The sequence below is a fragment of the Cavia porcellus genome, unplaced genomic scaffold, assembly GCF_034190915.1.
Source record: "Cavia porcellus strain 051 isolate PalLab524CR breed Dunkin Hartley unplaced genomic scaffold, mCavPor4.1 scaffold_1, whole genome shotgun sequence".
NCBI classification, from domain to species: domain Eukaryota; kingdom Metazoa; phylum Chordata; class Mammalia; order Rodentia; family Caviidae; genus Cavia; species Cavia porcellus.
In genome coordinates, this window is record NW_026947484.1 from 198379672 (window position 1) to 198405858 (window position 26187).

Genomic DNA, 26187 nt, shown 5'->3' on the forward strand with positions numbered 1-26187 from the left:
TGGGTCCAAGATCACAACAAACAATTGGAGCTACTTCACTCTGAGACAAGGGGGATATGGAAACTTCTTGGGCCAAAGGGCTTTAGAGGATAAGGTAAGTATCTCTTAGGGGACAGAAAGCATGTGCATCCATCACACATCTGCAGTGTGATGGTAACACTGTCTCCTAGCAGAGGCAGCCCGGGAAGTAAGGCATCAGTGCCAGAAGGAAAGTGAGGAGGGGAGCACCGCCACCCTGGCCACCCCTGGCTGGAGGGAAGACGAGGTGTTGCTAACTGTCTGGGTTTCACTCAGACACATGCTGTAGTAAAAGAGATAGCAGTGCATAACTGGCTTATGAGGAAGTATGATCTGGTTCATTCTCAAAAGTTTTATATGAAATGCACTAACTGACATCCATTCAGCTTTTGGCATTTCATCTGGTTAAATGCTATGGGTTAAAATAGAACCAGAAATTAACAGCACTGGCACATGGGTGCTGTGACTTAAGCTGGTTCCCCACCCCACTCCACTCCACCTGGAATAAGTGTGCCTTCTCCCAGGCCAGGGGGCCAAAGGACAATGAGAGGAGGGGCAGCGGAAGAGAGCTTCTCACGGGAGCTGGAGACACAGAAGTGCCTTCAGCTTCAGGGAAGCCTTGAATGCCTCTGAATCGATAACTCACCGCCTCACACTGCAGGCAAGGGACCTGCGTAAGTCAACAGGGCACAGAAAGGTGGAAGGGCCACACGGGTGGGCAGCACCACCTACTGGTCCCTGTTGTGCTTTGTGGTCGTCTAAACCACGACTACATGCAGGGTCGCCAAGAAGAAAATTCTCAGGATGCTTTTTGCTCTCTTAAGGGTGGAAGAGTAGTCCCTTTAGAGGACAAGAGCCAGTGAAGAACAGGGCGAAAGCATGGGCTTTGGGACCACTAGTAAGTTGTTTCTTTTCTCTTAGTCTCAATTTCCTCATCCGGAAAGCAAGGCTGATCATCACCACCTTCTTCCCTGTAAGTCCTCCGTGTCAGTCAGCAAATGTGATGGGCCTGGTGCTGCCTACAGCATGCAATTTGTACTTAGTATTGGGCGGGGTGTCTTCCTGTGCGTACCTCACACATGAGAGAGCACATGATCTCCTCGTGGCAAAGGTAGGAACCCCCTACACACACACACACACACACACACACACACACACACACACACGATGCTCTTGAGGTGAGTGCAAAAAATCCGGGGCACCACATTTTCTCATGGGCTATGAGGTAGGCTTCTGAGCCCCGACCAACATGAATCATGATATGAGACAACCACTACTCACCGGTTCAATTTTTAGAGCATTCCGGTAGCTACCGAAGAAAGCAGCTTGGGCCTTGAGGAAGGCTCTGGCCACGCCATCACCAGTGGTTGTGGAGACTTTTTTCAGCCTGTTCTTCAGTGAAGAGATCTGGTGACAGAAAGAAAAGGGACACAGGCTGAGTGCTGATCACAGGATGATGACTACTTAACCCAGGCCCTGTGGACCCTTAGAAAACCTCTTGCGGGGGGGGGGGTGTAATTCGATGACACTGGTGTTGGAGAACAAAAAAATGCCTTTGGTATTAGAACGGATGGCTTTTTCCTTTTTTCCCCCCTTTGGAGTGGTGAGATGCTAGGCAAGTGCTCTACGATGAGATGAGCTACACCCCCAGCCCCAAAGGCAGGTTTTTGAAAGTTAGTGTATGTGCTACTGACGTGAGAGCAAAGGGTTTGAAATGTAAATGAATGTTGCTCCCATTAGACATGTCAAATAAAAACAAAACTCTTCCACAGCAGTTTCCACAGCCAGATAGGTATCCTCACATAAATTTTCTAATTCTTTTTCCAACAACCCTCTGAGGAAGAAAGCACTGGTCCCATCCCGCGATGAGAAGAATCGCTGAGAAGTTAGGCTCCTTGCCTAAGAACAAACCCAAGAAATGGCCAAACTGGAATGAGAACCAAAGTCTTATGAACCCAAACTATGCAAAGACTTTTGGTTACAATTCCATTCTCTCTTTGTTACTTATAAATGTTAGAAATGAAATGTTTCTTTATATACTACACACATCATACTATAAAGGAATAGTGACAATTTATAGAAACTCAACAGGTTAAAACAAAATAGGCAAGAAAATGATGGCAATGCAAAACGCAGCAGCTGAGATTAGAATCAGATGTAAATGTAAGCCATAAACTCTTCAATGCTGGCTAGAAATGGACTTCGCATTGGCTTTTGAGAGCCTCCTAGTGGCCAAAGCAAAAAGAAAAACATGAAGTTGTGAGATTCCTTGGGTCTATAAACAAATTGGATCTTCCAGTGAACAAGGCTTTCGTGACAGGAGTCCTAAGAGAGATTTTCCTCATGAGTCTGAAGAGGAGAGGTTGTCTGATACTCTGACTGTTGTCCTCAACACCAAGGACGAGATCCAGCTTCCCAGACTATTTCTCCTACACCCTTCATTCACCTCAGGGAGCTACAGTGCGTAACTTTCAGGGCACCCCGTTCTCACTGTGCTCTACATGCACAGTTTTCCTGGAATGGTGCAGTGTCCTGGAGCCACTTGTTCAGTCAACAGATATTTCTTATCTGTTACACACCCAAGACTATGTTAGGCGTTGAGATTTCACAATGGGGCGTGAAATCAGACATTTGTCCTCATTGGCTGGTTAGAAAAGCATCCATACAAGTGACACTGCTTCCTGAGACCATCCTGTAACAGAGAGGAAGGGAGGCTTCCTGGAGAAAAAGAGGGCTGAACTGAAAGAATGAGTTACAGCAGATAACTAGGCAATGCAGGACAGGAATAATGTGAGTATGCAGAGTAACGTGCAAAGCCCTGCAGTCAGGAGGAGCTCAGAGAACAGAAAAATGTGGCATCAGCACACACAATGAGAGGGCAGGCGATTTAAGATGAGGCTGGAGAAAAAGGCGGGCTCACAAGGAATGTACTTCATCTGTTTTAAAATTGCTGGTACAATTCAGATACACACATCAATCACAATCATCAAAGGGAGTTTGTACCGTACACGATGTGTCTCTTGGTTCCTCTTTTATTTCTATCTCCTTTCTCTCCTTTGAACCCCCTCCCCCTCCTTATTTACAAAGTTTTCTTTCCATTTTATCCTTTTCTCATTTTTTTCTTTTCTCTTCCTCCTTACCTGCCCCCTCCTCAGTTTTATTTTCCTTCTGAACAATTTCTCCCTGTTTCATAATACCTATTATACATTTTGGTTCTCATTTGCATTTTCAGTTTCTTATGCCACAGAGATAATGAGATATTTTCACATGTGTGTCTGATTTATTTCACTTAAAGTGTGTCTCAAGGTCCATCCTTTTAGTTAAAAATGTCTCAAGTTTATCCTTATATACTACTGAGTAGTACTCCATTATATTAAAAACACATTTTAAAAACCCATTCATTGGCTGATGGACATTTGGGTTGTTTCCCAGATTGCCTCAGTTTGTAATAGTTTACTTCATCTTGAAAGAAACAGAAAGCTAATGACTGTTTTTAAGCATGTAAATGACACAATGAGAACACATTTCTGGGAAACCAATTCCATAAGGGGCTTAACTAGGAACATACAATAAAATTTGGGATAAAATAAAGACATAAGAGAAAATCCGTTTTAGGTGATTTGTGACCCACCTACTAATGTGCAATACAAAGGAGAGACAGTCAGTTTTCTGAGCATAAGACGCATAGCTTTCTTTAGAGTACTAAGAGTGTCTGAGAGTCTATAAACATCAACAATCACTGGTTGGGGTGGACAATGTACACTTCAGAAATGACTCATGGAAGTTCTTTCTTTTAGAGACAAGGTGTCACTATGCAATCCAGGCTCGCCTTCAGCTTACAGTGATCCTGCTGCCTGTGGATTACAGGTGTGTGTCACCACACCCAGGAAGGAAAAGTTATTTCCTATTGCCAAGTTTCTATAAAGAAATATAAACATAGTTTTATATATTCCTCATACCATAAAATTAAAGTGTATAACCCAACAGTTTTTAGTAGAATCATAAGACCAGAAAACCATCACTACCGTCTAACTCCAGGACATTTTCATTATTCCCAAAAGAAACTCCGTACTCACCTGTGTCACTTCCCATTTCTCACCAATTCTACCCTATCTCGTCCCTGGCAACCACAGTCTACTCTGTCTCTATAGACTTAGACATTTAATATAAATGGGATCATAAAATAAGTAGTGTTTTACAACTGGATTCTTTTACTTAGCATAATATTCATTAAGAAAAATACCCACCCAAGCTGTAGCATGCTTTAATACTTTGTTCCTTTTCATGGTTGAACAATAATCCATTACATGGGCGTACCGTATCTTATTTCTTTGCTCACTTGCTGATGAACATTTCACTTTTTGGTGATTCCTAAAATTGCCACTACAACGATTCACATACGTGCTTTGGTATGGAACAGTGGCGAATTTAAGGCAAGAGCCTGAGTAGCGAAAATTCTCCATTATTGAATTTTATGTTGTGAAAACAAGCTGACAGGACCCGAGAAGCCACACAGCACAATGTAAGCATGAGAAACTCCATGGCTGCCGCCAGCTGGGTGCGCCATGAGCCAAGTGCCCAAATTACGGCAGAGCGAAGGTCAGGAGCCATGGAAGCCTCTGCGGAAGGTGAGCTGGGGGAAGGCAGTTCCTCTGAGAGCAGCTTGTGGCCTGTTTCAACAGCTGGGTATGTGTCTGGTTTGCTGTGACCTCCCTTTTGTGAGAGCCCTGAGCCTACTGCCACTGTAGAGAAAGCCCCTGAGGGGCAGATTCTGCTGTGGACCCTAAGAAACATTTTATTCAAGTGTTAAAAATAGTACTCATTCCTCACCCACCCACCCCCAATAATGAAAATCCTGCCCCTCCCAGGGACTAGAGTGACATTTCCATTCTTTGAAACGGTGCAGGCTACTGTCGCTCTTCTTCTGGCTCCTCAAAGGCCTTGGGCCACCTGTGCTGCACATTATTCCTCACTTAACCTTCCCTGGCCTTTCTCTTTCATTCAGGAGGTGTTTAATTACCTTGGATTCACAAGCTGCACTTCAGGTGAGCCTCTCCTAATGGCCTCATTACCATTTTACACAAAGAAGGAGTCGCTATTGTAACTGAGCAAATATGAGAGCATTCCTCCCCTCCTGTCCCCACTGGTCTCCAACTAGCCAAGTGGTCCTGGGCGCCTGATGCCCCTGTGACCACGTAGGCCAAGACTTCTGAAGACCTCCCTCATCTCTCAACATGGAGAAGCTTTTGTCTTGACCTGTCAGCGCTTCAAACTTTGAAACTGCAAGTCTACGTGCATCTAATAGCTGGTGATAGCATTCTTCCTTTAAATAAAAGCAAGGGAAGAAAACGTAAGGCTTAAATAACCCACTGTCTTACATCTAAAGCTGAACTTGCCCTGGGTACTCCTGGGGTGCCGGTCAAATCACTACAATTGGGGTTCATCAGGGGCAATTGGGGGGTGCTGGAAGTGTCAGCGAGAATGGCTTCATCTTTTCATCAGAAGTCAAAGGAGGAAGAGAAGAAACAAAAGAAAGAGTGCAAATTGAGCTCCTCAGCTTTTCTTTAAAGCTGCCTTCCATTCTTCTGTGTCCCTTCTTGGGGACTGCAGTACCACCCAGCCAGGCTCCTGGGCCAGATGCCGGACTGCACCCTTCAGTACTCTCCTCTCAGGGCCCCGCCCTGGGCCTGGCAAGGCTCAGCCCCATCCATCCTCTCTGCCCAGACTGGCTGTGTAGTTCTCTAGCAAGCTCTCTGTTTTCAGTTTTTCCTAATATCACCTACCTGTAGCTGTCCTAGTACCCTTGGAAAATCCCAAATTCGACAACTTCAGTCCTCCATTGAATTCTTTACTGTCTCTATCCTTCATCATGGTCACCTTCAGTAGAACAACCAGACTCCCAGAGCCTCGGCAGGCTTTCCTGGGTCAGTCTCATCCCTGTTTGCGCCTCGCAGTGTTACACATGACCAATATTAAACTGCTACCCAACTCTACCCTCTTGCCTATCAATGACTTAGGCACAGTTGTGCCTTGTTCCTTTATGTCCTCTGTGAATATCCATTCACCCTCTGAAAGACCATCCAAGAGTCTACCAATGGGGGCTCATTAATAAATTATACCACAAGCTCACGACAAAATGCTGCAAAGCTGCTAGAGGCAGTGCTCTATGAACTGATGTGAAATTCTGTCAAATGGGGGAAGATGCGAGTTGTAGAGTAATATGTGCAGCATGAATCATTTAAAAATCATATATAAATATATATATATGTAGTAAAAATCTAAAACTCCATGTATCAAATTTTAACCATGCAAGGATGCTTTTACTTTTCATTTTATACACTTGATTGTTTCGATTATCCTTTATAAAAAAGCATATGTTATTTTTATATGTTACATTTTAAAGAATTAAAATGAGGTATTTTTCTTTATTAGTCAAATTACCCCTTGCCTTGAGGTGAGCAAAAGAAGGAATCCAGATGTCCCCCATCTGTGCCTTCTCTGACCGTGAGGCAAGGGTCCCGTACTGTGTAGATAGTTTTACTGTGAGCTGCAGAGTCTGCCACCTTTGCTGCTAGCCCGGGAGCTCCTAGCCACGCTTGGTCTGGGGTAGCCATTCAGCACTTTCTGCTGAATGAAAAAACAAATGAGTGAATGCTTCAACATCATCAAAAGCATTTCCAGCAGGTATGCCTCTGCTTGGAGGTAAGTCTAGGGTCACATCTTTTCAGGATTTAATTGTTAGGAGGAACTTGAGCTCAGGACTCAGGAAGAAATTGATACTCATCCATTCCCCTTTTGAACGCCACTGCCAAGGTATGACCACAACTGCAAGGAAATGGATCTCTGGATGCTAAACGAGTCAAAAGGGAGCATGTAGACCAGTCTTACTCAACAGGCATAATAACAAATGCAGAGCCAGCCCTTTCTTCTCCACCCTGGTCCTGTATCTCCCTTGTTAGTCACCTCGCAGGTCTCTGGGCTTCATTTGTTCTTCCCATCCCAGAGTTGGAGTCACATACCAGGTCTATGCTGGGAAATCTGGCCTCCCCTGCTTTCTGAAACTTCTGAGTTTCAGTTTCTTTGTTATAAAATGAGGTACCTGCAACTTACATACCCTGTGAAGACTAAAATACGATGGATGTAAGATAGATAATGGCTGTAAGAGTGTTCGGCTTTGTGTTTGGTTATTAGTTCAGACTGCAATAGTATTTCAGCTGTTTTCTCTTCCTCTATTTTCCTCCTGGTCTAATCGAGCCTACGTACTGCATTATCTTCTGAAAACAAGAGGCTGAATCATGTCACTGCCTTCTGAAAATTTTAGAGGCTTTCTACTACTGATACATGCACTAAAGTCCAAGTTCTAAAAGCTTTTATGGACTTGGCTCATGCTCCATTTCCAACTTTGTTTTCTATTTGATTTCAGAGACCTCAAAACCCTTTCCTAAGCCTGGGATACTCTTTATGTTTGTCTCTGACAAACTCCTTCTATTTAAAAAGATAACATCCAACTTTCTGAGATGCCCCTTGTCAGAACCAACATCTCTTTTTTAAGGCCCAGGAGCCTGCTCCTTTGTTCATACTCAATCCTCACAGGCCTATGGTGAGATATGCTCGGAACAGAGTCACATATGAACAAGGATCTACCTCCTGAGGACTGCAGGTCTGAGCTCCCACAAATCACCACAGATGAGCCTGTCACTACTTCCAAAGGAAGCACTATATCTACCATCATGCTGTTATTTGGTCCTTTACATACCAGCAGTTTGTAATCTTTCTCCTCTGAAAATGAAGATAACCCTTGCAAAATACACATTAGTTCAGTTCTTCAACACTTGGCTGCAGCTTGGGGGGCCTTTAGGTGAGGGCACCGAGGATGGCATACTATTATATGTCACATTTGAGACATTCATACCCACCTCTTTCCAACAGTGCTGGCACCTTACATCTTTCAGCACCTATCTACCACTCCTAGATGCAAACTAAAGTGCCAGCCTGACCTGCAAGGACTCATGTGGTTTGGCCATAGCCTCTTTCAGATATGAGGCGCCACATCCCCTCCCTGACTTCAGCAGCACCCTCAGGGCTGCAGTCTCACGGGCCTCCCCTTAACCCTAGGACCTTTGCACAGGCTATTCTTGCCTGTCTGGAGTTCTCTTACCCACCCATTATACCCTCACCTAGAATTCAGAAATGCCCAATAGAACCTTCTGCAATGATGGAAATAATCTATCTTCCGTCCAATCCTATATATCACAGCTGCTTCTGAGTACTTGAAATGTGACTGGTATGATTGAGAAAGTAGAGATTTTATTTTATTTTAACCATTTAAATATAAGAAGTCACATGTAGATAGTGGCTACTATCCCTCTAATACAAGGCCCTAGGTCAATTGCTACTTGCCTCAGATCTCTGCTTGAATATCACTTCCTCAGTCTGATCCTCCTAGACTTGACCAAGGTGCTCTCTATACTCACTGTTCCTTTCCTTAACAGCCACACAGCATTCTGTAATGACGCATTTCTGCAACAAGGCAGCGCACGTATGTCTCTTCTGATAGACTAAACAGCTCAAGTGGGGCCAAGTTGATTTTCCATGTCGGCACAGACCTCAGCTGGACACACTGTTCTTCTACAAGTCTGGCTCAGGCCAGTCTGTGCAAGGGCCCCTGTTCCTCTCCTGTGGGAATCACACTTTAACTGTGGCATGTCGGAATTAAAGCAAAATATTTTGTTTGACAATTCAGACACCCAGCAGCAGCTGCAGAGGGGCAACAGAGTCACATTTTCCTTTCTCCTTTAGGGCTAAGGCAAGTTGATCGATTCTTCCTTCTTCTGTTCTAGAAACTGGACCAAGGCTTTGTTCCAAAAATCCCTGGGGCAGTCTGGGTCTGGACAGGGCAAAAGGTGCACTGACTTGTGAATCCTCAGGACTCCCTCTGCCCTCTTTACCTCAGCAATGAAAGTGGCACCGTGCGACACCTATGCCTTCCTTAGTTCTTACCTCAAATCTAAAGCAGCAACTCTGGATATGTTGTGGCAACCATGCTGTACTCTTTCCAGGAATAATTTCTGAGAGAACCAGGAATTCAGCACCCTACTACTTACCAAAGGTTTCCATGCACAGCACTGCATTAACATTTCAGAGGAAGTGGGATAGGTCGGCACAGTGAGCCCCACTACACAGATGAAGAAAGCAAGACTCAGCCCACATCACACAGTTATCATTGCCAGGCACTGAAGCCCATCAGAGTCAAGCTCAAGTCTACCTTACTCCAAAGTCTGTGCTATTCTATGAATTCTCACTGCTGCCAAGGTTTCTTAGACCAGCAAATTACTTGTCCATGATACTAGCTTATTTTACCCCTGACTTAATATATCTCCATTATTGTTTCCCCTCATTCCTTACTTTTTCTGTTTCTTTCTTGAGAACACGGTTGGACCTTGACCTCAGTTGGCTTTAATTGCTTCTTCTGCATCCCATTTCCCCCTTAAAGATCTTGGTTCTCCATGGGGGAGTGGGGCTGTGCTAGTTACGTGTTGCTCCAAGCTGAAGCTGGCAATGACCCCCAGGACCCCAGTCCCTGCTCCCTCGTTCTCTCCTGACAAAGCATGGGTCACATATAAGTTAGAAAGTTGGCAGAAAGTGTTACAACCTAAGCAGCTTTCATCAGACAAAAGAATCAATTTTCATTATGTGAATGGATCCTTTGCTGTGGGCTATAATGGTTCTTCTAAGCACCCTATGAACAAATTCTCAATTCCTTAGAATGATGTTCTTGAGTAAAAAAGTGCAATTTAAAAACAAAACAATAAAGGCCCATTTTCACTATCTGCCAAAGAAAGCTTAGGAGGAGTCCTATATGCACGCATACACTCCAGCCTCTTCCCAGACTTTAATCTGAGTGTCTCAGCATCTGAAACAAATACAGAATGGCAAAGGGTTTTGCATTTTTCTTTGTAAGATTCACCTTCTTCCAAATACTTCTCTCCCTCTCAGGGCAAGTAAATTATCTTTGTTTTTCCTATAAAACAATTTAGCTTTAACACCACACCCCCCCACACACACACAATTAATGCAGCTAGAAAATCTTACCCAAACTACAGGAGACTAGGAGATCTGAGCTCAAAGTAAATGTGTATTTGTATTATTCGGTGGTCATTCAATAAAAAGATTCTTTCTAACCAAATATGTGCATGCGCTATGCATGTATATGTACACATTTGGAGAGTATTTTCAAAGAAGGGTTTCTTCCCCATACTTCTGGCAGTTCAGGATTAAAGGTCAGACTTAAACTATCACCATGTTTCACAATGCAATCTGTGCAGTGCCGCGTAATGAAATGGTTCAGTAAAGGTGCTTGTGGAAATTCTTTTAATTAGGTCTAAGGCTTTTCAGTTGTCAACATGAATAAACCAAGAAGCATTCTCTTGCAAACAGAACACACAAAATAAAAATGTAAGTTACCTTTGAAAAAAATCAGAGGTACTTGAAAAAGGAAAGTTATGTGCTTTTTGTTTTTAACCACATAGCTTCCAACAATTTTTTAAAAAAACAAACTACCGACATCTTTCAACAACAAAATGTACTGCAAGCCAAAAATGAGTGAGGTTCTCTATTACTAATCAGCAAGGGCACTAATGCCTGGTTCTAATGAAAAGTGCTTAGAAGATGACTGAAGTTAGTCATAACTAAAAATGTTTATCAAGAGACCAATGACTTTCTTCGTAAGCAAAAGCCACCTTTCCATTTGACTATAATTAATTCTAGAGATTAGCAATTTTCTCAATCAGACATGTGAACATCTCAGATGACTCTTGCAAGCTGAATGGCATCTATTAAAAAAGCACCAAGATGTACTTCTGCATTCAGAATCGCAATCTGAGGCCCAAAAGATGGGCACATTGCAGCAGAATTATCATTGAAATGCTTGCTTTTCAAAACTGTGCAAACAAACTAAACCATGCAGATTTGGAAACTTTAGTCAATTGAGAGTTGACTCTAGGAACTGAAATTCACAGAATCAAACTGCAAAAAAATGGGAGCTTGCTTTGGGAAGTTGGATTGCACTGCACTGAGCTCAGAAGGAAAAGCAAAACTAAATTACTCTATATTCCAATCAACACTCAAAGTTCTGATTTAGATGGATCCAAAGACATATGTAAGTGCCACTAGCCTTAAGACTTGATGTGGAGGTGAACAAAAATGAAGGAATGTCAGTATGTAATAAACACGTGATAAATCAATGTATCAAATGAACAACCAATTAATATTTGTCTAGTGAGCCTAGAAGATGAGGTACAGCACCCCACAGTACACTGCCTTACTCTGAGTTCCAATAGACTTGAGTTCAAACTCTGCCTCATCTGCTGGCTATTCCTACCTAGATGCCTCTAGGCAGGTTACTTAGCCTCTTTTCTTCATCTTTAACAAGTACATAAAGTGTCTTTCCTTCCTTTTTTGTCAGGATTGTTATGTAGATTAAATGTCAAGATTTTCAAAGCCTGAATCACAATGCCTGGCACACAGTAGGAGCCTAATAGATGGTGAATATTATTCTGTGCTAGCCCAGTTCCAAAACTCAATCTACCTAAGCCCTAATTTTAGCATAAAAAAGAATAATGAGTTCACAATTAACATTTTCTAGGGCATCAATTACTGAAGTGTCACTCATTATGCTGAGCCTAGTGGATTTATTTAGTGACCCAAACTCAGTGTGTATTTGGGAGTTAATGAAGTGCTTGGTGTTTACAAAGATAAAAGTGGGATTTGCCTCAGCAACAATCCTGGCCTGAATGGATATAGATTTCCATACTTAGGAAAGCAGCCAGGCCGGATTCATGGTGGATCACATGGATACATCCATACAGAGTGAGATCTCTCCCAAGGGGATCTGGGCATCTCCACCTCCTCAAGGGAGGGGGAAAAAAAACCACAGGAAGGAGGGGTGGGAAGTGTGTATAATAGATGTGTTTCACAGTGTCCCTGCTGTGATGAACAACTTGATCCACTTACAGTTCCAAACACATGATGCATAAAAGAGCTGACAGAAATTCAATTCTTGCAAAGAAAAGCATCTGCTCTCTAGTGGGAACGGCCAAATATTAAGCAGTTTTAAGGCAGGGCAAAGACCTAGAGGAGCACACTTCATTATCTAGATAGCTAGAGTAAAGAAATGCAGAGGATTACAAACGAATGCAAAGGAGCCGAGATTCCAAGCATTAATTACCCAGAGTAAAATGATTCAAGTTAAATCTTTGTTACGACAAATATTAAACCCAGCTGTGTTTATGTAGCAATTGTAAAAAAAAAAAAAAAGAAAAAAAAAAAGAAAGAAATCCATGTACAATATTTGTGAGCTCTGCCAGTTAATTGAATTCGCTGGCAGCACTTCCTCTACCACGAGCCAAACATCCTCAAAGATAAAATGTAGCTTTTAAACAGACCTGGGGAAAACGGAATCAAGAAATTTCAACCAATAAAACACAACTCTTTACTGGTATAAAAGTAAAGTAAAATTCAGTAATGAAAGGAAGGAAGTCTCTTAAACATTTACTGCATTCCAGAGCTCGGAGTTGTGGTTTACTGCTGAGGTCTCTTCTGATGTCCCACAGTGCTCCTGCCCCACCATCTTTAATGAAGCCCCATAAACTCTGTGATTGTTGACAAATCATATGCACACGCACAGGGCAAGGATCACGGGCTTGTGATGCCCCTTCTCTTCTTGCATGGGATATGCAAGCCATGGTCACTCGTGGAGAGCAGCCCCACTCAGAGATGGGCAGACAATTCCTTTAAAGCATAAAGGATGAATGATTAAACCCTGGCCAGAGGCGATACTGATTAGACTCCTTTATGCAAACTGCCCCTTGATCGCAAGACTCCTATCGGCAGACTCGGGTGGAAAGAAAGTTCAGAGTCTAGGAGCCAGAGAAGCAATTCACAACCTATTCTTCCGCTAGTGCTCATCAATAGTGTATAGACCTTCTCACATCATTGCTTAGCTTCAGTATCCCATTGCTCAAACTATGAAGTCTAAACCCGATTTTATGACTACACCCAATGTGGTCCCTCCTGTCTACCAGGATCTCGCCTTTGTCCCAATCAGACAGCCTGTGTTCCACTCACAACAGTCACTCCCTGCTAGGACACTATGTTTATGTTCACATCTCCAGCATCTACTCCCATCTCCCAGTTGTGCTCATCTCTCCTCTTCCTGGAACAATGACTGTTTCTTACAGATCTGCTTGTCCCTGTGGCCCAACACACTCAGCACATGCCCAAAACACTGTGGCTGAATGAGTAAAGTATGAATGATTTTCATTTTTAAACTGGTCCTACATCTATCTACTTGGAACACCCTGAACTAGAAATGCCGGGCCTCCTGTGAATGGGAGCAACACTGCTGGTATAAATAAAGGACAGCAAAGGGAGGGAGAAGCATGGCAAGAGATACGGCAGGAGAGGCAGCAGGGACTGGGTAAGAGGAACCACGTTATGGAGCTTCAGTTTCAACCACAGAAAATCAAGGAGCTAAAGGAAAGGGTTTTAAATCAAGGCGTAGTTCATATCCTGACATATGCTTTTATTTGTAGCCCCGAAGTTGGGAGAAGACTGGCAGAGCAGCTTCCCTTAGCTCATCTAACTGATCTGTGAGTTTGCCGAGAATAACGACCACATCTTCATCCTCTCTGTAACCATAAATCCAATACAAAGTCTAGCACTCGGTACGTGCTCAGGAAACTCTTTCTGATGAACCAACAGAATTCTAGTAGGGAACATGAACAACATACGCACAAACAAAGCAGAAGGATCAAACCTACAAGAACACCTCGTTGTTTGCCTCAGGGATACACGCGCTACTGACTTGTGAGGGCAGGGCAGGACTGCACGAAGTGCACACAAGCTCTCAGCACAACTCCAGAGGATGAGAGGCCTGGGCTTTGGGAGAAGTGTGGTGTGAAGAAACTTCAGGCAGAGCTCAAGATAAACAGAAAATCTGTACTCAGGCCTTTAGATCAATAAAAGACAGAGGACATTTACTATACTTCTCTTCCAAAATCTACAGCTAAGAAACAATGCAATATTGTCACAGAAAACGCTTGTGCAAGTTTCAAGGATACTAGTAAAATAGAAGGCATTAACCTTGTCAGCTTCCCTGCTCCTCAGAGAGAAGTTACCTGAGACAAGATTGCAGACTCAGACTGACTGTCTTTGAGGCTAGCGCAAAGCCAGAGCTGTCCGGCCTCCAAAGTTGCTTTTTGCCCATATTCATAAGTCATAAGAAATCAGCAGAGTTGTTCTAAAAATGACAATATTTGAGCCTTCTCTAAAATTAATTTCCAGGCTTCTTTTCAAAAATTAAATCATAATGTAGTCAGTAGAATGCACACATTCTGAAAGCACAGACTTATGGGTTCTGACTAATGTATGCACCTATGTATTTACTACCACAATCAAGAGACAGAATGTTCCCTTTGGAAAAACCCAAAAGCCCATCAATCATGGAATGGATAAAAAAAGATGTGGTCTTGTTATACAATGGAGTACTACTCAGCCATAAAGAAGGATAAACTCAAGGCTTTTATAGTTCTTAAGTGAAATAAATCAGACTCGTATGTGTAAACATTGCATTCTCTACCTAGTGTAAAAAATTGAAAGAGTAAATAAGATCCAAAACATACGACACATATCATGCATGTGAAAGGGGAAGAAACTGCTCACAAGGAAAGAACAACTGGGATGGGAGAAAGGAGAAAAGAAAGAAGGGAAAAGATACACACACACATATACACAAGACACAATTATACTACTAATCTCTATTAGTTTATCAAAAAGAACGGTTTGTGCTTTCATTGTTTGATCATTGTTTCATGCTTATATTTTGTAATCTGAGCAACTACTTTGAAGATAACAATATGCAATATATTTGTCATTGTTAATTTTCTTTTGAAATTCTGTATCATTGGTTTTATTTTTTTGTTTAAGAAAAAGGAACATGAGTGCAGACCGTCCTGTCTTTTCCCCACAGGCCAGGGCAACCACTGAAGTGGTTCCACCTGGACTAGCTTTTATTCCTTCGCATTTTTGCATAAATTAAACCAGACACCATACACTCTTGTGCATGGCTTCTTTTTGCTTAGTGCACAGTAATAAGATTCATTTGCACAAGCTTGTCTTTTTGGAATACTGACTTAGTGAAAAAGAAGGGCAGAAAGAAGGGAATGAGGGAAAGGCAGAGAAAAGGGCAAAAGGTAACGGGACAGTAAATGAGCAGACGATGCTGTGTGCATGTAACCCTTTATTTGGTACAATATGCACTAATAAAAGAAATAAGGGATCTATCACATTGTCTGTCCATCTAACACTCGCCATTTAGGTTGTTTCTAGTTATTGTTTACTATGAATGAAGCTAGGACTCATATTCTTGCAACTCTTGGGTAAATATCTAGGAGTGGGGTTGCTGGATATTGTGATATGCCTATGTTTAATTTCATATAAAACTGCCAGCTATTTCCCAAAGTGGCTGCGCCATTTTCTACTCCCATGAATAGTGATAGAAGTTCCAAATCAACTGTTTCACCTCTTTGACTACTTGGTATTGTCAGTCGTTACATATTTTAAGGTCAGCTTTGTGGGTGTCTAATACACATATGTGAAAATTCACCACCTTTAGTGACTAGTGTTATAAATTTTGAAAATGTGTATATTCATCACAATGCAGATATAGAACAGTTCTGGCAATCAGTCACCTGAGTTCTATCTGTATAGTTCTGCTTATTTCAGAATATCATGAGTAGATTCCTTTACTTATAATGCATTTCTGATTCATCCATTTTGTTGTGTCTGGTATTTCTTATTGTTGAGCAGTATTCCATTTCATGGTACTATACATTCAGCAATTACACGACATTTGGATTTGGGGAATTATGAAAAACTGCTTTAAAAATTCACATACATGCATCTGTATATGCATAGGTTTTCATTTTCTTTGGTAAATACCTAGGAATCAGACTGCTTGACTAAATAGTAAATATGTTTAAGATGTACACTTGGAAGAAATTTTTAGCCTTTTAGTCATATCAGTGGGCATACAGTGGGACTTCACTGTAGTATTAATTTATACTCTCTAATGATGCTGAATATCTTTTCATGCGATTGATTATTTGAACATTTTTGTGTGTGACATGTCTTTTTCGTCTTGTACTCACTTTAATTAGGATTTCTTATTATTGAGTTTTAGGGATTCTTTACAGAGTCTGGATAAAAATCCTTTTATAGGTATTGATAATATTTTCTTAGTCTGTGACTTGTCTCTTCATATTTTAATGATGTCTTCTGAAAACTTTTTTAAAAACCTTTTATGAGGTCCATTTTATCACTTTATGATGTATGCTTTTATGTCCTGAGAAATCTTTGCTGGTCCCAAGTTCATGAAGTTCCTTTCCTATGTTTTCTTCTAGGCATTTTACAGCCTTTACTTCTATGCTGAAGTATATAATCTATTTGGAACTAATATTTCTATGACATAAAAGTCAAGGTTCATTTTTCTTCCCACTGATATCCAATTGTTTCAGCAAATTTACTGGGGAAAATACCCCAAAATAAAAACCACTCTCCTTCCCTGTTGAATTACTCTGGCATAATTATTGAAAATCAGCTGTCCATTTAGATCTAATTCTGGACTCTATTTTATTTTACGGCTTAGATGCCTATCTACATTATCTTGATTACCACAACTTTGCAGTCAGTCTTACAGACAGGTAATATAAGTCCTACAACTTTATTTTTTTTCCCAACATTGTTTTGGCTATTTTGTTCTTTCGCATATTCATATACATTTTAGAACCAGCTCATCAAGTTTAAAAAAAAAAAGCCATCTGGAATTTGGGCTGGGATTATACTGAATCTATAGATCAATTTAGGAAAAATTAACATCTTTAAAATATTTAGTAAAAAATATTTAGTCTTTCAACCTAAAACATGGAATATCTCTCCATTTATTTCTTTCAAATTTTTCTCAAGTGTTTTATAGCTTGCAGCATACAGATCTTACATAAATTTTTTGTTAAATTTATTCCTAAGTATTTTGTGTTTTGTATGCTATTTTAGATGGTACTTTAAAAGTCTCATTTTTAAATTGCTCATTACAAGTGTACAGACGTACATTTGAATTTTATATACTGACCTCATCCTGCACCCTTGTTATATTTGTCAGACTCCTTAAGATTTTCCATATCCACAATCGTTTCTGAGTAAGGACAAGTTTGCTCCTTTGGATCTCTGGGGTATCATTCCTGTTCCTTGTCTTAGTGAGCTAGTTCGAACCTCCAGTGCAATGCTGAATGAAAACTGGAAAAGCAGACATTCTTTCCAGGCCCCGTATTGCAGGGACAAGTCTTTCTCCACTAGGAATGGTATGAGCTGCAGGTCCTTCTCACAGCGAGGATTGCCAGTGTGCTAAGCGGTTACATGAATAGGTACTGATTTTTCCCAATTTTTTAGATAAGTTTTGATAGTGGATTTTTTTTGCAGTCAATTACACAGTTTGATTTTCAAATATTTAGCGAATTCACTAGATCACAGTACATTACTTTTTTGATAGGTTGCTGGATTCAGTTTGCTAATACTTTGTAAAGATATTTTTAACCATATTTATGAGGCATATTAGTTTTTTCTTACTAATTTTTTGTTGTTTTCATGTTAGGGTAATGCTGACCTCATAAAATAACTTGCGAGGTATTTTTTGTATTTTCTGAAAAAGGTTGTGTAATATATTAGTTCTTAATGTTTGATAAAATTAACTAGTGAGGCTATCTGGGCCTGGAGTCTTCTTTGTGGGAAACTTTATTATAAATTCAAACAATTTTAACAAAAATAACATTATTCAAAGAACTTTTTGAGTTATTTTCTGTATTACAAAGAATTTGTTCATTTCCTCTGTTTGTTTTTTTGAGACAGTTTTGCTCTGCAGTTCAGGTTGGTCTTGAATTCACTTTCTAAGTCCAGGTTGGCCTCAAACTCGCAGCGACCCTCCTGCCCCTCGAAACCCTCTGGGATTACAGGCATGCAACACCAGGCCCAGCATCTCATCTTCCCTGATTTGTCAAAATTATAACCATAAAGATATTCACAATACTTCCTTATTTCCTTTTTGAAAAAAAATGAAGTTTTATTTTGAAATTTTTAGATTTATAGAAAGTGGCAAAATGAGTACAAAAAGGATACGTGTACTCCTCACTGTCCCTAATATATCTCATCATTGGATGCTCGTTAGAAAGTTCTGAAAGCCCTGAAATGCTTTCATTCTCTTGAATGGTTTTATACTGTTTTGTTATGCTTGATACTATCGTATATGAAGCTATGCTCAACTATTTCAAAGAAAGAGACACTATGGTAGTTACTGTTATTTATGGGCTGTATTGTGGTAAAATGCTGTGTTACTTGCATTGTTCTTATCTGACCTGCTTTGTTATGTCCTCTTTTGTCTTAATCTCTTTAAAATTAAAAAAAAAAAAACTAAGAAACCAATGCTGTTACATAGTTGCTATGTAATTACTAACTAAACTCCACTGTAATTTCCATTAGTTTTTCCACTAATGGAAACTAAGAAGAATGACAAACAGAAGTTCCTTATTGTATCCCAAGACCCAATCCAGATTCCATAGTCACATTTCCTTAGTCTCCTCTGGTCTACAGTTACTTCCTCAGTCTTTCCTCTGTTCTTTATAATCTTGACAGTTTTGAGGTGTATTTATCAGGTATTTTGTATCCCCAAATTCGAGTTTATCTGACATTTCTGTCACGACCAAAGAAGGTTTCTGGAAGAATTCCAGGGAGATTAAGGACCTGCATTATATTGCGTTAGGGGCCACGTGGCAGTCGTGTGACATCACAGGTGTGTTAACGAGATCATTTGATTACGTAGCATTTGCTCATTTTCCACCGAAGTTACCATTTCCCCCTTTATGTACCCTGGTTTTTGGAAGCAAACCACTAAGTCCAGCCCGCACATAAGTAAGTATACTCTTCTTCAAAAAAGCAAATTGACAGGTATCATCTGAAACTCTTCTGCATGGAAGACTCGTCTCATCCTCCTTCAACTGTCTCTTAATTGGTGACTGCAGGGTGCACATGATCTTCCCCATCCTTTCGTTTTCATCTGGCTGAATCTTTGAAGGGGAAATCTTATAGACAGACTGCATACAACTGGACTTTGCTTTTTCATTTTAACTAATTCTCTCTTTTTTGCCCTTCCTTCCTTTCCTCCTCCCTCTTCCCTTTCCCACTTTAACATTTGCTTCTCATTTCCCTGTGTCTATTATACACATCGGTCCTTTTACACTTTTGGTTTTTAATGTGATTTAGTAACTTCTTGAAACTGGCGTATTGCGACAATGTGTTTAACATAGTGGTCAGTAGAGCTGGATGAACCCCTCATCTCACCAACTTCTCTATCTGCTCCGTCTGTGTTCAGTTCCTTCACGCTTTCCCACAACAAATTTTTAGACCTTTGAACTCAGCTTGTTAACTATATAACCTGGCTTTTTTTTTCTTCCTTATGGCTCCCCTAACTTTTATAATATGCACCTTCAACTTAATCTGTCTTTAGTCAAATAATGATTATACCAGTTTACATGAAATGTAAGAACTTTAAAGAAGCATGCTTTTACTGGCCACTCTTGTCCTGGCCTGTGTTCTCGCTGTCACATGTATTACTTCCACAGTGGTACGCAGTAACACACAATATGTTATTTTTACTTTAAACATTAAGGTATCTTTTAAGGAAATTTTAAAAAATAAGTTCTTCCCCTTAGCTGTGCATTTACTACTTCGGGTCCTCCTCACACCCTGCTTTCCACGTTTCTTTTATTTCACCTCAAGAACGCCCTTTGACATGTATTGAAGCTCAAGTCTGCTAATCATTCCATTGTGCTTTCACTTATATAAGTCTGACAAAAAGTGTGCTGTACTTAATTCTGTTTCTTACACAGTATCTTTCTTCTCTAGGTAATCTGAAACTTTGCTCTTTATGGTTTTAAGCAATTACCATTACGTCACTTTAGTGTGATTTTCTAGGGGAGCGGAGTGACATTCCCAGACCTCTTTTATTTTTTATCGTGAGACAGGGTCTCAGTTTCTCAGGCGGGCTTGAACTTGCCATCCTCCTGCCTCGGCCTCCGACACCACTGGGATTACAGGGACATGACAGCATGTCCAGCCCTTTCTGTAATTTTTTTTGAAGTTCATTATGTCTGAGGTTCACTGAGCTTCTCAGAACCTTGACTTCATAATTTTCATCAAAAGCTTTTCAAATTGGCTATAATCCCTTTCAGTTTATTTATTTTTTCCCACGTTCCTCATCTTCTAGGACTTGCATGAGTGCTGGTTCTCTTGGTGTTTATGGCATCAGTCACTGTGAACTTTGCTCAGCCACTTGCTTCTTTATTTCTTGTTAGATAGTTCTTATTGTTATGTCTTCAAGCTTATTTTATTTTGCAGTGTCTCATTTTCTCATACTTCTAGAAGTGACTAATTTTTCACTCTAGGTACTATACTTTTCACCTCCATATGTTCTTTTTCTTGTACCAGAAATCAAACTCAGGACCTTGTGCTTGCCAGGCAGGCGCTTATGCCACTGAGCCATATTCCTGGCCCTCTAATGTTCCTTTTTATTCTTTTTATATTTTCCATTTCTCTCATTTAGTTCAAGTCTTCTTTAAATTCATGGACATTATTTATAATCTTTTCCAATATCTATTTTAAGGTTCTTGTCTGTCAGATTTTGTCGTTGTTTTCAACACAGGGCCTCACTCTATAGTTCAGGTTGACCTTGAACTCACTAGGTAGCCCAGGCAGGCTTCAAACTCATGGCGATCCTCTGGCCTCAGCCTCCCAAATCCTGGGATTAAAGACATGCACCGTCATTCCTGGGTTGTTAATTGAATACTATTTCTAAATCTGTTTATAGTAATACATTTTTATAGGTTACTTTCCTAAGTCTCAACATGTCTTATACTTTTAAAACAAGATGCTACATATGGATAATGTTATGCTGTCAAGTTCTGGGTTTTATTATCTTCTTTTAAATATGGTTAAAGTTGATTTTGAGGAGAGGTGAAATTTCTTACACATCAAGGCAATATTTTTCAAGACCTTTACAGTCTTAAAAGTTTGTTTAAAATTTCTTAAGGCTGAAGCAGGAGGATTGCCGCAAGTTCAAAACCAGCTTGGACTACAAAGCGAGCAAGGCCAGCCTGAACTGCATAACAAGACCCTGTCTCAAAAAGACACACACAGAAAAATTTTTATTGAAGTTTGACATACATACACAAAATGAGTTCACTGTGATTTTAAAAATTACAATCAACATGAATTCTTCACTACGTAATTGGCACTCAGATGGAAACGCAGCACACTGCCAGCACTCCTAAAGGTTTGTCTTGTTTCTCAAGGCTTGATTTTATGCTTTGTTTAGACAGAGACAAAATAACTTTTATACCTAACTTATACCTACCAACAAGTCATGACTTCCTAGGGTCTTCAGTGATTGTCCTTAGTAGTCAACCAGGGTCTCTACCCTGGGTGGTGAGAATCTGAATGATTCCTGTTCATCTTATAGACCCTTATCAGGAGCCTGGCCCTCCACATCAGTAGATGAGTCTTCAGCAGGTCAACAAGTTCAGATTTCTGGAGCTCTTTGCTGAGTACTCTTGTCTAGTATTTTTTTTTTTTTTTTTTTTTTTTTTTTTTTTTTTGTCTTTTTCGTTTTTACCGGTACCAGGGATCGAACTCACGACTGCCTGCTTGCAATGCAGGCGCTTATGCCACTGAGCTAAATCCCCAGCCCCTCTTGTCTAGTATTCTCATCCATAAACTTAAACTCTTTCTGTCTCAAACTCAGATCTCTAACCTTTCAACTCAGCAAGACTATTGCTTTGCTTTGCTTTGCTTTGCTGGAGACACCATTCTGGTGCCAGTGTCTGGAAAATGCCTCAGGTTGAGAGCCATGGCCTTATGTCACCTGTTTCCTCTCACCCAGAGGTCACATCCCTGTATTGCTTGTTATCCAATCTGTGAAAACAACTGTTTTCATATTTGACTGGAGTTTTAAAAGTGGGAAGGTTAATCCAGTTGCAACTATTACATTGTGGCTAGAAGTAAAACCAAGGCTTCTTTTAATAAAATTTCTAGCATGGATATCGTATTTTTCAAGACTGCACCTACCAGGGTAACCCAACCCACATGTGCCTCCTGTCTGCCCATCCATCTACATTCAGTGGTTGCTAGATCACTGGGAAACAAAGCTGAATAAATGCTTCCCATCCTCAAGAACTCACAATTACATAGGAAAGCCAGAAATGGTAGTAAGTGTTTCTAAAGGAAAGATATGGTCAGATCTACTTGGAGCAGTCAAGGGAAGGTTTGTTTTAAGGAGGTCTTGCAGAATGGGATTATCGGATCAGGTAGGACACTGGGGCAATCTCTGTATGCAAAGTACAAAGTTAGGAAACAATGTCAGTTTAGAAGAACTACCAACAGTTCCAAACTCCTGCCATGTTGAGTGAGAAGCAGGGAGGGAAGAGGGCTAAAGCAGTGAAAAATAATCAAACAAAAAACCAGGAGGGGATCATGTCACGAAGGGAGACCTGGACTCGCCATGGTCATCACCATTTGTAACCATACCTCATCATGGTCACCCATCTAGAGAGCTCATAGGCTACATCTTTAATATGTGTTATAGACATTTCACTACATTCTTACAACACCTCATGAAGAAATCTAGGCTCAGAGAGCTTATGTATGTAAGTTTTCCCAGAATCACATGACTAGTAAGAAGCCAGAATTTAAATACATGTAGGTCTGTCAGATTCCAAAGCTAACAAAATAAACTGTCCTTGAATCTACAGACAATGGGGAGTTATGGAAGTATTTTTTGTCTGTAGAGGATTTTTTATATTCATTATCAGAGCAGTGTTAAGTATGGAGGACATGCAGTTTGTTTACTTTTTTTTTTAAAGGTCACTGCTGTATGAAGGAGGGCTGGAGGGAGGAGGCTGGGTCAGAAGAACCAGTCTGAAGGCTGCTGCAAATAGTGCAGGAGGAAATAAGGGCTTGGAGTGGTTGACATTAGGATAGAGAAGACGATGGGGGCTAGCAAAACATTTAAGAAGCAGAATCTTTCAGCAGCTCTGCTAAAAGGAGAGATTGTAAGATCAGCTGTGGACCAGCTGATGCCTTCAAAGTCCTAGGACCTGTGTCAAAGGCAGGGGATGCAAAGATGAACAGGACAGGATTTCCTCTCTTGAGAACCTGCAGTTCACGGAGCATGACAGGATCAATTCCCCAGATTTACTGAAATACAGCAGCATTGTATGATCACATCCCCTTACTATGGGTGAGGCAAGGGCCCCGCGTGGAAACCTCTGCTGTGCTCCTCAAGCCGGTGTGTGTGTACGAGGTTCCAGGTGCCCAGACTGAGACTCTCAGGATGCAGAGGCTATGGATGGTCCCCTGACTTTGTCTGTTGTTATCAACAACACTTTTGTGAAAAACAGAAACAAAGGTAGGTATGCTCATTGAACACTGACAATACTTGAGCACTGTGCCAAGCATTGGATAAACACCACTGTTATTATTTGCCACAATAACCTTAACGGCAGTCTGAGTACTCCTCTTTTAGAGGCTCTGAGAGGAAAAACAACTTGTCCACATCGCTGCTTGCCTGCCTCATTATTATTTAGAAGGCATTTTGGATTTTACCATCTTCTGGAGGTAACCACTATCTGCCTCTCTCCTGGGCCTCCTGTCCACAACTCCTGTTCCTCTGTGGTCCCTATTATGCGGTGTTACGAGGCAGGTGTAATTTACCTGTCTGCTTCCCCCACTGGATTGTCCTCTGTGAACATCTCCCCCTTCTCCACTGCTTAGTATGGGCTCAGGGCCAGAGCACTGGACTCCCTGCTTGCTTCTGAGCTGCCGTCATGTACCCTGGGCTGTCCCAGGGCATCAGGCATTCTTTGGACCTGAGGTACCTTAGGTTCACATCCCAAGTTCAGGTACAGTTGCAAAGTCCCTGCTGGAGACGTCCATGGCTTGCAGAGGAACTTGTCCAGACAAAGGGACCAGGAGAGAACCTCACAAATCGTGGCCCGCAACCCTGAGATGCTGACCATGTATCTGGATCTTATTCACTGCCCTCATCCCTGAACAGCACTCTAATATTTTCCTTGAGTTCTCTGTTGTCTCATGTTCAGAGGGAGGCAGTATACAAAGGGCAGAGGTACTGCAGACTTTGGTGCCATGCAGACTGGGGTTCTAATCTCAGCAGTGCTTTGTGGCAAGGCTTGTATTTTCTGAATCCTTTTTTCCCTATAAAAGGGAGAGAATGCTGATGCCATAGGGCAGCAACACTCATCAATGGACATCTGGAGGCAGGAGGCACCTGGCAGGTGGCGAGGTTGGGGCTCTGTGTGGCAGAGTTGTCTCTACTTCCCTCCAGCTCTGTGGGTACCATGGGAGTGAGGAAAACACCTGAGAGTGGCATGAAGATTAAATGAGAGGTTCGGCTCAGTCCCTAATGCTCAAAAGTCTATTTAATGCCTGAGACCTAGAAAGTCGCCCAAAGCATCATGCGTTTAGCTCAGTGAATTAATCTACTGAAGAATTTAGAGCTGACTGTGCAGTTTGGAGGTGGGTTCTGGTCAGAACAGGCAGATTGCAGGGAGCGTGACCTGGAAGTATATCTCCGCCCCTACCTCCTCCCTCTCTGCTTCCTGGCCCTCCACCCAGCCTCCCCTGTCATTTCTGCCTTGGAGTCAGCCAACAAAAGCCAAAATACATCTTTCCTCCTTTAAATTGTGGATGTTGGGTGTTGTGTCTCAGTGATAGAAAAGAGACTAAATTGTCAATGATGGTAGTAACTGTCTAGTGATATATTAAGAAGGAAACATCTTTATCACACCTGAATGGTCTGCACCCACCAGGTCAAACACTCTTCCTGCAGACCCCACCCCGGCCCCATATCAGCGCCAATGGCCCAAAACAACATGGGCTCCTTGCAGTGTGGAAGCCACAAGAACTTTATGGATCTTCTTGCCCACAGAACCACAGAGGGCAAACTGGAAACACCAAGAACACCCATTTACTTTAGGCTCAAAAGAACCTACATTCTGCTAGCTCCGAGGTAACACAGAGACAAAGTGAGTCTGGGGACATGCAGCCATGTTCAGGGCACTGGCAGCAGACACCTGCTGTTGGGGAAATGTTCATGCTCTGTGATGGTCCAGGAGCAAGTGTCAGTTTGGAGTACTCTCCTATACTGAGCCCAAAACCCACCTGACTCTGGGTGTCACTCAGGGGATGTCGTTCCGTTCTCTGAAGAGAACGACGACTTGGGAAGGGGTGATGACCCACATCCCCCACAGGCTCCCTGGACTCGGGGTCCACCTTGGGGCCCTCCAGACTAAAGTTATCAGAAAAAAACTGGACTTGAAAAATAAACAACAGCCTATCTTTCTACACCAAGACTTTAACACTGAGTGAAACAAACCACAGATCTTAGGCCACAGGAAAACCACAGCTGTCTCCCCTCCTTCTCCCCTGTCAAAGTCAGGTTTGTTTCCGTGATGGACACGCACAGGAGCAGAAGCTCAGGAGCTCAGTACTCACCACATCATTTGGGAGGCTCTGGAGGTCATCAAAGGGAGTTTCCAGGGTGTTGGTGTCCACATTCAGGATTACGACATCATCCAGGGCCATGTTTCTGACTTTCTGCAAGTCACAAAGTCCAGAAAGGAAAGTCATGGGAATATCATTAAGACAAGAAGATATGTCCCTCTGCCCTTACAAGGGAAAGGAACAGGGAAGAAAACGAGGTTTGACAAAGCCTTGTTTTATGTGAGGCGGCACACATTTGCCACTCACTGAACTCCCACAGACGCTCTTTTAAGCTTTCAGGGTCACTTCAGTCCCAGGAGTGAAAGTGCCACTTCACAGGAGCTAAGGAACACGTCCCCGGCCACACAGCTAGGAAGTAGATCTTACACCCATCATTGTCTTTTTCCTGTTTTTCTTTTCATTAACAGAAGTCAAGGCTCAAAACTCTGGCCCTAGGAATATTCTCACACACAGGAGGCTCCTGTGACATATTCAACACACTCCTCTTATTTC

At 41.6% G+C, this 26187-nt stretch overlaps 1 protein-coding gene across 13 annotated transcripts in view; it reads right to left on the reverse strand.

Moving 5' to 3' along the window:
- Positions 1-26187, reverse strand: part of Dennd1a (DENN domain containing 1A) — a 489363-nt gene that overhangs the window by 156736 nt on the left and 306440 nt on the right. For 12 of the 13 annotated variants that reach the window (XM_063227157.1, XM_063227192.1, XM_063227171.1 and 9 more), the window contains 2 exons: positions 25687-25788; positions 1300-1425 (listed from right to left, as the gene is read on the reverse strand). In XM_063227157.1, coding sequence (XP_063083227.1) covers positions 1300-1425; positions 25687-25788 — 228 coding nt within the window. The remainder of the gene's footprint in view (positions 1-1299; positions 1426-25686; positions 25789-26187) is intronic. The other variant, XM_063227177.1, reaches the window with a different exon arrangement.